Source organism: Bemisia tabaci, chromosome 6, assembly GCF_918797505.1.
Source record: "Bemisia tabaci chromosome 6, PGI_BMITA_v3".
Taxonomy (NCBI): Eukaryota; Metazoa; Arthropoda; class Insecta; order Hemiptera; family Aleyrodidae; genus Bemisia; species Bemisia tabaci.
In genome coordinates this window covers 28,006,349-28,018,965 of record NC_092798.1, presented here as the reverse complement: position 1 = coordinate 28,018,965, position 12,617 = coordinate 28,006,349, and the positions used below count along the sequence as shown (strand labels likewise).

The 12,617-nt window shown below is 34.7% G+C and overlaps 1 protein-coding gene across 5 annotated transcripts in view; it reads right to left on the bottom strand.

Moving 5' to 3' along the window:
• The window catches only part of RhoGAPp190 (Rho GTPase-activating protein 190), a 33,001-nt gene extending 21,251 nt beyond the window's left edge, over positions 1–11,750 (bottom strand). For 4 of the 5 annotated variants that reach the window (XM_019047596.2, XM_072301752.1, XM_072301753.1 and 1 more), the window contains exons 1-10: positions 11,270–11,749; positions 9,146–9,442; positions 8,382–8,529; positions 7,451–7,540; positions 6,653–7,095; positions 5,921–6,150; positions 4,508–4,726; positions 2,088–2,274; positions 1,368–1,483; positions 407–559 (exon numbers count right to left, since the gene is read on the bottom strand). In XM_019047596.2, coding sequence (XP_018903141.2) covers positions 407–559; positions 1,368–1,483; positions 2,088–2,274; positions 4,508–4,726; positions 5,921–6,150; positions 6,653–7,095; positions 7,451–7,540; positions 8,382–8,529; positions 9,146–9,316 — 1,757 coding nt within the window. In that variant the 5' untranslated portion in view covers positions 9,317–9,442; positions 11,270–11,749. Of the gene's footprint in view, positions 1–406; positions 560–1,367; positions 1,484–2,087; positions 2,275–4,507; positions 4,727–5,920; positions 6,151–6,652; positions 7,096–7,450; positions 7,541–8,381; positions 8,530–9,145; positions 9,443–11,269 lie in introns of all 5 variants that reach the window. The other variant, XM_072301755.1, reaches the window with a different exon arrangement.
• Positions 11,751–12,617: the final 867 nt, after the last annotated feature.

Here is a 12,617-nt window from a genome sequence, read left to right as displayed (position 1 = left end):
ACTGCTCGTTCTTAATTACAAAAAGTTAGGCATCCTAATCATAAATTGTAACATCAACACAGTATCCACAAAGTATCCCTTTCTTTAAATAAAATAGGAATCACTAGAATTTGAAAAAAGAAATCAAAACTTCCCTGACATAAATCATTTGACCAGGCAATAAGTCAATAATGAATAGTCAAATGATTTAAATTTGTACTTGCCTTGTTTTGTGATCATTCTATCCCCTTGCTTGCTGGTTCTCAGGTGACTTCATTGAGTCCCAGATAAATAAGGGCAATTTGTATCGCAAAAATTTCACAACAAATTTTAATCCAAAGCAAAAAAGTACTATTTTGATGGCACTCCCTAAAATTCATTGAGTAAAAGAAATAAAAAACAAACTCCAAAGTCATAGCAGACTTACCTGTGCGCTTTATTGCCTAAAATTCGTTCGATGAGAGCGTCCATACAATTGGGGAATGCTGGACAATGTTCTTTGATGGGGCAATGAACAAATCCAAGATGCTGATACAACATTAAAGTCCTGTCCTGATCTAGTCTATCTAATGCTTTATACCTATTAAAATTCAAACAGAAACCACAAATATACATATCATACAATTAAATTAAAATAAGAGGAAACAAAACAGAGCAGAAAAATCATGATCTTGCATAATTCAAAGATATTTTGCAGATTGGACTGAGTGTATTCAAATATGATGTCAAATGGTTCTTAAACAACAACTTGCAAGTCTATTATGTACAATGCTTTCTGAATATTGAGTAAATATAATTCATACTTCATGATAGCAGGATGAAAGAGCAGTTGAAAAACCGACAGAGTTAAGCTAAAGAGTCACATCTACATTGTCTTTCAAACTCACATCTCCCATTTTACATTTCTAGAACGAAACAAATAGATGTTCCTACTCGAAAATTATTGTGATTTATTTTGTCCATTGGGAAGTTATTTTTACGAAATTTTAAGCAAAAATAATGGTGGGTTTTCTTCTAAAAAATTAAAATAAGTGATGAGATAAGTAAACACTACAATATAGATGTGACTATATTGCTTAACTCTATCAAAACAGTTGTAAGTCTGATGAAATTCAGGCGGACAAAATTGAGTCTGACATTAATGAATCTATGTATAGCTTCAAAAATTTTATTGCCGATGACTAGGGCTTAGTTTTCATAGAACTTAACAACTTGCATGTTTGGGCTTACAATTAGTTCGAAACATGCTGGAAATATACATAAAGGATCGAAAGATTTTTTTTTTGGAAACACGGATTGAATTTTGAAAAATGGCTGACCATGTAATTTAAAATACTATCGGTATTAAAGAATTGGAAGCATTAAAAAACTGGACAAAATTAGTTTACCTCGAGTCTTCTTTTAGGGAATCTGTCAACTCCTTGACATATTCTTGCATCCTGGCACCTGATGGAGCTATACTTTTAACATGATGAAATAAATCAGCGTGCTCTAGTAGTAATTCCTGAAACAAGAGATTAGAAAATGAGTTCCGATCGTCTATTTTTTGACAGAGAGATGTTCATGATTTTTTTCTTTCTTTCTTTCTTTTTAAAGTATACTTGATGTCATTCCAGATGGATAAGTAAATTTAAAATTATAAGCGACAGAAGTTGAAGAAAAAGAACAAAAATACACCACAAGTGTGTTAATATTTTGCTCTTCAATTGCTTTTGAATGATTTTCATTTGCAACCTACTTTTCTTTTTGTTTTTTCCTTTCTTCTTGTACTGGAGATTTCTGGTCTGCTGATTTGGAAAGGGAAATCAGTTACATAGACTAATTATGAGAGTAAATTTTTGTAGATTCAGTTCAATTACAATAGAGTTAGATGTACACAGACTTCTTTGCCTATCACACAGAGATCCATTTTAATGATTCTTCTTCATCTGTGATACAATTTTTAACTATTTGGTGCAATGAAAGAAGAGACATGTACCTGGGTAAAGAGGAATATGAAATTCTTAACCATTTCAATGGCTTGTTATTTTCATAGTTCTACTGGAGATGATTATAACTGAGGTTCAAGAAAAGAAAAATTCTATCAATTGGGAGAATTTTCAACTAACCTGGAAATTATGTTTGGCTTTCTCTATTATTTCTTTTTGATGTTTATCATAAATGTACTGAATTTCTTCTTCCGTCAAAGCATGGTAACACTCTTGACCCATTAACAACACCCGTACATCTGATATTGGTTTCCCCGGCGTAACATAACCAGTATCTTCTAACAACTCTTTGAATTGTTTTTTCCATCTAGAGAGAGACCAATACAATAAATAAATTAGAAACAATACAGAATTATAAAACAAGGATGGATGGAAAATAAAATAAAAATAGCACGGTAGGGAAGAGAGAAGTAGTACTTCCAAATTAAATATAGATAGGTGCAAGGATGAGAGAAAGAGTCTGGTTTTATTTAAACTGAAGAATTGGCCACGATGGTCCTGGGGAACTGACTACTGCTATCAAGTACTCGACAATTGAACTCCTCCTCTAATTTACAAAGCAAGTCTCCATAATTCTAAAAGATCCACACGTCTGATACACGATGGCCGATGTCTGATACACGAAGTCGTATACTGATGGTAGTGGCCTAAAAAGATACCAGATGCAATAACCAGAGAACAATTTATTTGGTAACTTGTTTTGGGACAGAAAGTCAAAGAAGATACTTCTATAACCCCGATGTAATGTCCCAATAGACAGTGCCAGGGGTAGCAATAATATTAGATCTAAAATTGAGTTAAACTAATCATAAGATTTGTAAATGGCCTATGAATAATTTTCAAGTGAAAGTAAAAATTAAAGTAATTAAAATATTTGAATTGTTTGGTATAAGATGGAGTCACATCTGCTTGGATGTGGCTTCAACAAATAGTTTCAATGTGAATAGATTCTTCTCATCTTCTTACAGGTGGAACTGCAATCTTCCCCATTCCAAATTTTAGGGTACAAAATAAACTTGCTACAAAAAAAACAAAAAACAAAAAAAATCTACAGAAAAAAACTGTGACCCTATGATTTCACTGCTTTCTCAAGAGCACACAAAATAAAATGTTCAAAGACTCTGTGAGCAATTCTTTCTGGGTCAGTGTCATGCAGTTTCTTTTGAAGAGTTGTGATGAGCTAGAGCTCAAGAGTGATTTACAGATTACTGTAATTGCATGCGACTAAGCTAATTCCTACTTCCAACAATGCAAACCATGTTGAATACAAATTTAAAAATTGCTGAAAAAATTGTGAAATTTTCACAACTGGGCGCATTCATGTGAAAGAAGAACCCATTACAGATAGACTTATTTTGTATGAATAGTGTGATTTTGCAAATCAATCAAATTTTACAGAGAAGTTACCAAGATAATTACCGAAGTGACCATGACTTGTAAAGAATTATATACTTGAAAAATATTTAAAAAAATATCAAGCAAGCTAAAATCTTAAAAATTACAAATTACCTTTTTGGAAGTCTGCAGCATTAAAAAAAATAAAGAAATAAATGAATAAATGCATTGAAAAATTCGAATAAAAAAATAGTTTTCTGAGCAATGTACAAGAAAGCAGCATTATACAATTTTTTGAGAAAAAAAAAAACTATTTTTCAGTTACGAGGAAAATGTGGTTCTTTAAACGATACCTATTTAAATTGATAGCAACACAAAGCATGATAAAACAACAAAAAATGTTGCTACCTACATTTTAAAGAACAAGATTTGTGAAAACTTTATTTTTTTAACTTATATGTTTGAAGGATAACTTTTTCAGACATATTCGAGATAGATGGAAAAGTGTAGATTTGTCACACTTACTTTCATTCTTAAAATCTCGAAATAAAGAATCTAACAGAAACATGTGGGCACATAGGCTTTGATACACTGCGCTTTGACACAAGTTCATTGCCAAGTCAGCCTCACTAAAAGGTGGGTAGGTTTGGCACTTACAATCGGTTTGTTCTAAAGCACTTGATTTCTACAATGCACCATCTACAGGCTAGCCTCTTGAGTTACTCTCTCTCTCTCTCTCTCTCTCTCTCTGAATATGTGAGTCACTGTTCCTTATAGTCAGGACATTGTCTTTTATGTCCCTGTTTTTTTTTTGGTGGGTTGCTTTGAATGCAAGCCAGTTGACATGTAGAGAAAAATTTTGGAAAATTTGGACCCCCTAGAACTAAAAAAAAACCTTCCCTTTCAAGAAGTTTATGGTGCACTCTTTTAAAGATGCCTCATTCGGTCTCCTGGATTTGCACTGATAAGCGTTGATTGGGGACTGAAGAGCGCTTTAAAGACAATTTTTTTGAGCTATTGGCTGCTGGGCCCATAAGCCCACCACAGCGTCCTCAGCACCATTCACTGGCATGTGACGAAAAATGTTAATAGTAATACCTGAGTTTAAAGACCAACAGGTGGGTTCTTAAAGTGAAAAATTTCACATTCCATTGAAATGAGAATGATCGAGATCGACAACAAATATTGTACGAATTATCACTTACTCTAATCGTTTCTGCTCTTGTTGAAGTGCACTAGCATGGTTTTTGAAGACGGTTTCTGCTTCACCAGTTTCAAGGACATCATAGGGTATCCTTCGCTCTTCCTGACCCTCATCATCTTCTAGATCACACTCTGTCCAGGGCATATCATCAGGGGGGTTGTAAAAATAATGACCAAAGTCAGGATGTTCCTTGATATGCTGCTGCACGGACGGCCAATCCCTGGAAGAATAAAACCAAACTTGAGTTAGGAGCACTCAGAAAATACAAAAATACTTTAGCAGCTTTGAGTTTTGAGACGCTTCTGTTGTTGCGAAACAATCTAAGTGTTTTCCATTGATGGTAAATATAAGAGAACTTAGGGGGAATTATTTGGGATGTTAAACAAGAAGTTTCAAAGCAAAAGCACCGAGGGGCATACCTTTTGCTATGATTCAATTCATAATTGCAGGAGTTTAAATATTTTCAATTCATCTCACAAGAGAGCATTAAAACTATAACTTTTCTTCCACTGTTAATTCAAGCCTCCTAACCGACAACAAATCAAAGTCTACTCAAGAGTAACTGAGCACCAAACCAGTTTCGATGCGTTTTTTAAGTGAAGAATTTTAAATCCTGTGTGCATAATTTTTCTTAAAAAGTTGAAAGGTTCTAATTTTTTGTTCAATTTAACACTAATTTGTCGAATGTATGAAGTATTATTAATAGTCAATTTTTTCTACAATGATTTTGGGTTTTCTTTTGCGAGCTGGAAGTTTGAACTGTCTTATTTATATATAAACCATGCAAGCCATTTTCTTGTGCTTATCAGTTGATTAAGATACTTTCAATATGTTTAACAAATAAAATTTTAATCCAAAGAAGAAAAAAATGAAAAGAGGGGATTCAATTCTTATCCTATCTGGACGTTGAGTTGACAGCCATGGTCAACTGACAGATAGTAAATCAACTGAATACATGCTCACTGTCTACCTTCATTTGTCAAAAAATATGGCAACAGTACAAATCTGATAAATAACTCTGGATAATTTTCAATCCTTCATATTTGTTGATCAACTTTTAAGAGGAAAATCTACTGAACGTGCAAGACCAAATATTGTTATCAGCACTCAGTTTAAATACGTACATAAAGTCGCTTTTATAGCGCTGCCTCGCGCTCTGCAACGCCCAATCGCCATTGCCCCCTATCCTCCCAGAGATCATCAGGCAATTGGCACCTGCTGATCTCCTCCACCCCTTGTCGCCAACCTTTCACAGGACGTCCACGCCGTCGCCTTCCACTCAGTTTAAATATACTGGAGAAAAAGGTACACTAACGTTTCATCAAAGTAAGACTAGGGGCAATTTTGAATTCTAATGAACACTTTTAGAAAATATTGGACCTACTAAGGACAAATTTATGAGCCTGATACTTACACATCTCTAAAAGAGGAAATTTCAGGTACAAGTTCTTGCAAAATATCTGGGAGCATTTCCAAGTAACCTTGAACTCGCTTTGCTAGATATTCATCTTTCAGCTTCTTTAGATGTCGCCTGAACACGCTTTGAGCACTACCAACACCAAACAAATCAAGGTACCTGATGTAGATCTCATGCTTGGCAAGTTTCTTTGCCGTTGTACTCCAAAGAGATCGATAATCAGTGATCTAGAATCAAAAGAGTAGGGAAATTAATATCCTTTCAGCCCAATTAGCAAAATTATATTGTAAATATGAATCAAACATAATCTGTTGCCAGAGTAAAAATACATCTATAACTAAAAACCAGAGAACTGTGACTAAATTTTTATAGATTCGAGAGATCAGAGTTCCTACGGCACATTTTGCAAAATTAAAAACTCTTCATCATGGACCTAGTGTTAGATATCATGACCAATTTTTTCACACACATGGATCCCTCTCTAGGTATGTCAAAAATTCAAATAACTTAATATTTCCAAAAATATGAGCTATGTTTTTTGACCTCTAAGAAAGAATTAAAATAAGGATAAAACAAACCAAAATACACTTTTTTACTTTTTTCATAACATAATTCACGTAATTCATTCTTTCTAAGAAAGAGCATGTAAACGCTCTTCTCTTTGCAAGAACATGGTACACAAATGGACACAATAAAAATAAAATACAATAATTAAAAACACAAGGGTACCTGCGAACGAATTAAAGCTGCAAATGCATCCGCCGTCAAATCCAATTGCTCTTTCCGTGATCTTGCTGCTTCATGATACGGCAAAATTTTGCTGCGACCTTTGATACGATCCACAAGTTGTGCTAGAGCTATGAACGCCATGTCTACATTGATATTTTCATGGGCAGATGTTTCGACCATTGGTATGGCTCCTTTGTACTCTTTTCTATTGACTAACCTCTCTGCTTCTTTGACAAATAGTTCATTGGCATCATCATTCTTAGTTGTAACTAAAACAATTGGTTTTTTTGTTTTTATTAGATTATTCAATATTCCAGCACTGAATTCTACTTGCTTTTCGATACTCCGGCTGGGTACTTCACTAACATCAAATAAACAAAGAAATCCATCTATACTTATTCTACCGTCTGGTAGAACTTTCTGTTCATATTCTTTTTCAATACCTGCAAGCAGAGAAAAGAAGAGATGATAAAAATAAAATTTTAAAATTGATTGATAGAAAACTTATAATTTTTAACTACTGCAGAAATAAGTAATAGTAGTATTAAATGGAGAACAGTATGAAAATACTCTCAGGTAACTTAGCAACATATTTAGATTTTGCAAAAAAGTGACAGAGTAGAGGATCTTACTGAGAATATTAAAATATAAACCTAAAGAGTTAAAAATACACAATGAAGTGAATGAAGTATTTGGATTGCTGATAGTATTTTTCACCAATACAAATGATTATTTTCCAATGGTAATCAAAGCAAAAATATGACTAAAATCCTCGATCTTACAACAATCTGAACTTACCTAATTGATTTTTACAAATGTACATGAGTTTCTCTGCTGATGTCAACTTGACTGCCGCACATCGTTTAATATAAGGCTCCATTTTGCCACCTAAAATTAGGGAAAACATTAGAATATGAAAGTTCAATACATACAAATGACGAAAATAAATGTTCAGTGTTTAAATAAAGAAAAAAAAATATCTTTCTAATATGTTATTAAAAGAAAGGAAATTTCAATGGGGCACCAAAATTCCTACAAAGAATGCTTGTGAAGTGTCAGTATTGCACAAGCATCAACACTTGTATGATGATTTAGCTTATGAATTCGCAAAAAATTGATAAGATCCATCCTGGTGCCAAGTTTCTACATCCAAAATTAAAAGATACTGTCCAGTAAAAATCAAAATATACCTATGACATCATCCACCACAGTAGGGCATATTATGATTTCTTCTCCTATGTTGGTTTCATTCATGTTTCAGTTCAATCAAAGTAAATGTATGAATCACTGATTGATGAAGCTGAAGTGGAAAAATTGATGGTTTGCTCTATTGGCGGAGGATGAAGTCATACGTTGTTTTTCAATGAGCAATATTTCCACTAGTATTGGACATAGAAACTTAACATTTCAACAAATCTTATTATTTTTTGCTCACCTAAGGGCGTAAACTATTGAAATACAGTTCTGAGACTGGTGTAACTGGCCCATTGGTGTAGTTTTAATAGGTATAGTTTAATAATAGTAAGAAGTATTATATTAATAATTCCTTTCTTCAGCTCCCACAAAAAGTTGTCCGATTTTCAGTGATAGATAGAGAAACCACCGCCATGAATCTTGCATTGTTTCAATGTAAAATGAAAATGCTAATTTTTTTGTCTTGCTCATAAAGTTAGGCGGCTAATTTGGTAGGATTTCTAGTGGAAATTTTGTAAATATGATTTAAATATACCTTTAAATGGCTGAAAGGATGCGTCATCGATGAATTCAGTTTGCTCGATGACTTGAAACTGAATTTCTGCTCCTTCCTCTGTTGCTTTGGATACTTCACCCCAATACAGGAAATGGTCGTTATTAACGACTCTTCCGCTGAAGTCAGACTGAAAAAGCAAGGAGAGAAATTTAAAAAATTGCACGTAGAAAAATACATCTATATTATTCATCTGAATGGAGGTTACATTTAATTTCACAGGTCTAATTTACACAGGGGAAAATAAAGGGTTCAAAAATTAGACAAGCTCCAGAGGGGGGGGGGGGGGGGTTACCAGCTACACTCTCAAATGCTGGATACCAATCGTAGCCTGGCTAGGTAGGTTTGATGGCTATGATTTGAAGCCTAGGCATTCATAATTGGACGTACTTATGAATTAAAAAATGATAAAAGAGGACAGTGGGAAAAACTTTAATTAAAACAATAAGACTATTATTTGGTTTCCATCTTCAGCTTTTAGCCAATAGGAAGAAAACTTTTGACTTAGATAATCCTTGATACTTAGTCAGAAATGAAAATTAAGTATGGAAGCTTGGCTTATGATTATCAACACAAAGAGTGACAATGGATGTGCAGAAATAAAGGCCAAAGAAGATAACACTGGCAATGAGACTATCTGTCCTGTAAATTCATATCAGTCTCACATCCATGCCCAAATCAACAGGTTTTATTTTCATGAGGACACAGTGGCAGAGAGACAGGGAACAACATGTTTTGAGACTAACCTGACTGAGGACTGAGATGTGATCGACACTGTAGTCATCGGCCAATGATCGAATGAATCTATTACAGAGACATGATTTTCCGATTCCGACAGCTCCCTTGTCCTTTTCAGTCCCAGACAGACCAACAACAGCGACGTTGAACCATTTGGAAGCATCGTTTTTCCTGGCCATGATGCCAAGAAACTATTTACCTTCCTTTCTTGTCACGAATATGGTGGTTGAATCGGTTACTAAAATGCTTGGCCAATATTGACGCATTCATTTTGAGATCAAGAGATCATGCGTCTTGTGCATTACCTGTAACGATAATAATAATAAGCAGTGGTTTACAAAAACTGGATAAAAAATCAAAACACTGAACATAAATTGAGATCCCTCAAGAGCTGCGGATTCTTATTTTTGTTAGAGGGAGTCTTTAAATTGAACGGAGTATGTGAATTGACTGATTAACTTAGATAGAACATTTCAGTGGGGATTTTTTGTTAAACAGAAATAAATTTTGTCCAATAAAGGGTTCCTAACAGTAACTTCTTTAGATGTCATCAACGGAATAAATTAGTCCTCGTTGCACAAAGAATACTTTCCAGTGACTTGGATTGAGATCAGTCCATAATCTCTCTTTTAGACATTACGCTTAACTGCAGTGAATTCTTAAACACAATTGATCAAAGTGGCCCACCAGACGGATTTTCTATCTCTGCAAAAGAGCCAATTACTCACATAGAATTGCATTTTTGGATGAATGAAGATTTACTAGGAAAAATTATTCTCTCTTCTCCAGCAAAACAAAATTGGAAAAACAGCTGCACCTGAGAAATGAGATTGAAATATTCATTGATCTGCTTGCAGATTCAACACGTTTTAAAGCGACAAAGGTGTTAGAAATGGCCAAGTTTGTTTCCAAGTACACTACTTTTAAGGTTGGTATTACCTACCAAGCTGGATAGTTCCTGAATAATTAACCCTTGAACATACATCTGAAGAATTAGAAATTTTGAGACATGTTGATAAAGAAACTTTCCTCATGTCATTCAGATACCTCAATACAGTGCAACACAACAGTTCAAGCCACCTTTAGGGATCATAAGAATTTGGATAAAATTTTAGGGCTGAGGTACCTAGGCACACAATTCGGCAAGCGAATTAAACTAAGTCAGACAATGCTGTTTGGCTTCCAGCAATTCTGTCCTATATACTTTAACGACACAATCGAAAATTTCTACTTTAACTTCTGGCGATGAGGTAGGCTAATAACAATATAAACGGAATTTCTAAGTAAGTAACCTTGAAATGCTCGGTGATGATAGTTAAAAAAAAGGTTACAATACCAAGAAAACAATCAATGATTCGAAAAAAGAAAGCCCTACACAAAATTGAGTGGCCTAATGAGCATTGACTCAAGTTTTGCACTCTGCCGCGTTCACTGTAGTCCCCATTCAGTTCTGATTCTAGTGTAGATTACACAAAAAGTAATTTAAATATGTTCTTGCGTCAACAAAGCAGAAGCTCCCTGCCTACTTTCCATAATACGAGCCGTTTAAAAACTTAGAATTCACAGACCATTGTTTAGCTATTAGTGCAGTTTGGAATATGAACCATTCCCTGAGTAAGGTTAGGTTATGTGCGGAACTAATTGTTACGACAAATTATCCCCTTTACGGCATACGCCTTCCTTTGTTCTCTAACGTCTAAGAGGGAGGTGAGAATAACCACTCTACCAAAAAATTTTGGAGCAATTAATAGTAGCCAGAACGGCTCTAATGTGTTCGTCTCAAAAACAAAGAAACAGTTCGACGCTGCAGGTAAGGGTTGAGAAGTACATTGTCCTCCTTGATCTAAGTACAAAGGTTCAGCCCTTCACGTTCTCAAAGGAGACCATTCATTTAGCCACAAAGATCTTAGAAACTGTTTAAGAGCATGCTCAGGGATGCTTAGAACAAAAACTCAGTTGCTGAGTCAAGAGAAAAGTATTGGGAGGACATCGCTCAATTGCACAAGATTGGGGTTATCTAAGTGCAGATGCTGAGATGGTATCGGAGCAGGTTTTTAAAAGAAAATTTAAGAGGAAATGCAAGGTACATTGCAATCTTGAAAGATAATGATAAAAACACGAGATCTACTTACATTCTTCATCAAGAATGATTGATGTAGAGAACATGCTTGTAAATTAGCATGTAAGGGAGAAACTGTCTGGCTGAAAGTGAACTCGCGACGGTGAAGGAAAGAAGTTCTCCTCCCGTCTGGATGGATGATTGACGAGAAATTAGCACTTTAGGAATCGCAAAAACGGATGGAATGAGAGATTGAGCTATGACAAAACACAAAATACGGGCTCAACTTATTTTATCTGGCTGAGTCCGGACAGACCCGTACGCAAACACAGCAAATCAAGCATTAAAAACACGTAAACGCGACCTGATTCGCACACTCATTTCGTTCGATTACGATTTCGGTACAAAAATATAAAAACAGTAGAAAATAAAGTGATAAAAATTGCGGGGTACGTTTCGAAATGAATGCAGACTTGGAATTTTATTATCAACTGACACCGTACACTTCACCTAACCATGACGCCATTACACTCATTTCATTGGAGTAGGTTTGATTGGTGGGAGCAATCCAACTTTACCCTGCAAGGATATGTGCAGCAACACACAAAGCAAGTCTCATCAACTGGTAGTCTATACCGCCCCTTGGCACGGTGGGCACGGATGTGTCGTGAGAGTTTGTACTTCGCAAACTTTGCAAACGATGTCTTTTGCACGACTATTAAAGGCAATATATTTGGTATAATCACGTTTTCACACATGCACGATTGATACTTTTTTCATGTGAAGATATGGTAAAGAGAGAGTACAAAGGTGAATAGGGCTCTCGTCAAAAAAGTTGAACCGATAGTCACTAACCCGCAGGATTTTTAACATCTTGCATGTCGAACAAAGAAAACCTCGCGGAAGTGTCTTGTCCTATTCAAGCAAATTACTGACCTTATTTAACTTATGAAATGTTGCATTTCTTTCTCTCCCTATCTCTTCTCCTCCCCCTCTATCCTGGTATAAATTCTTAACATTTTTTCATTTTTTTACATTTCTTTTATTCTTTATTTTTTACATTTTTTATTTTTTTATTTTTTACATATTGTTATTTTTTACATTTTGTCATTTTTTACATTTTGTTATTTTTTACATTTTGTTATTTTTTACATTTTGTTATTTTTTACATTTTGTTTATTTTTTACTTTTTTTATTTATTATTTTAATTTTTTGTTAAATTTTTGTTTACATTTATTTCACGTTTTTTTTTTTTTTTTTTTTTTTTTTACAACATAGTGTATTCAACGATTCGCGGTCCGCCGTGTGTCACACCCAATGCACAGTGTGCCGGTACCACGCAAATATGATGAACAGCCCCCTCTTCTCCTCAGTGAAGGAGGACATAGAAGGGTGAGCGGTTGCAATTGAAAACTGACGGT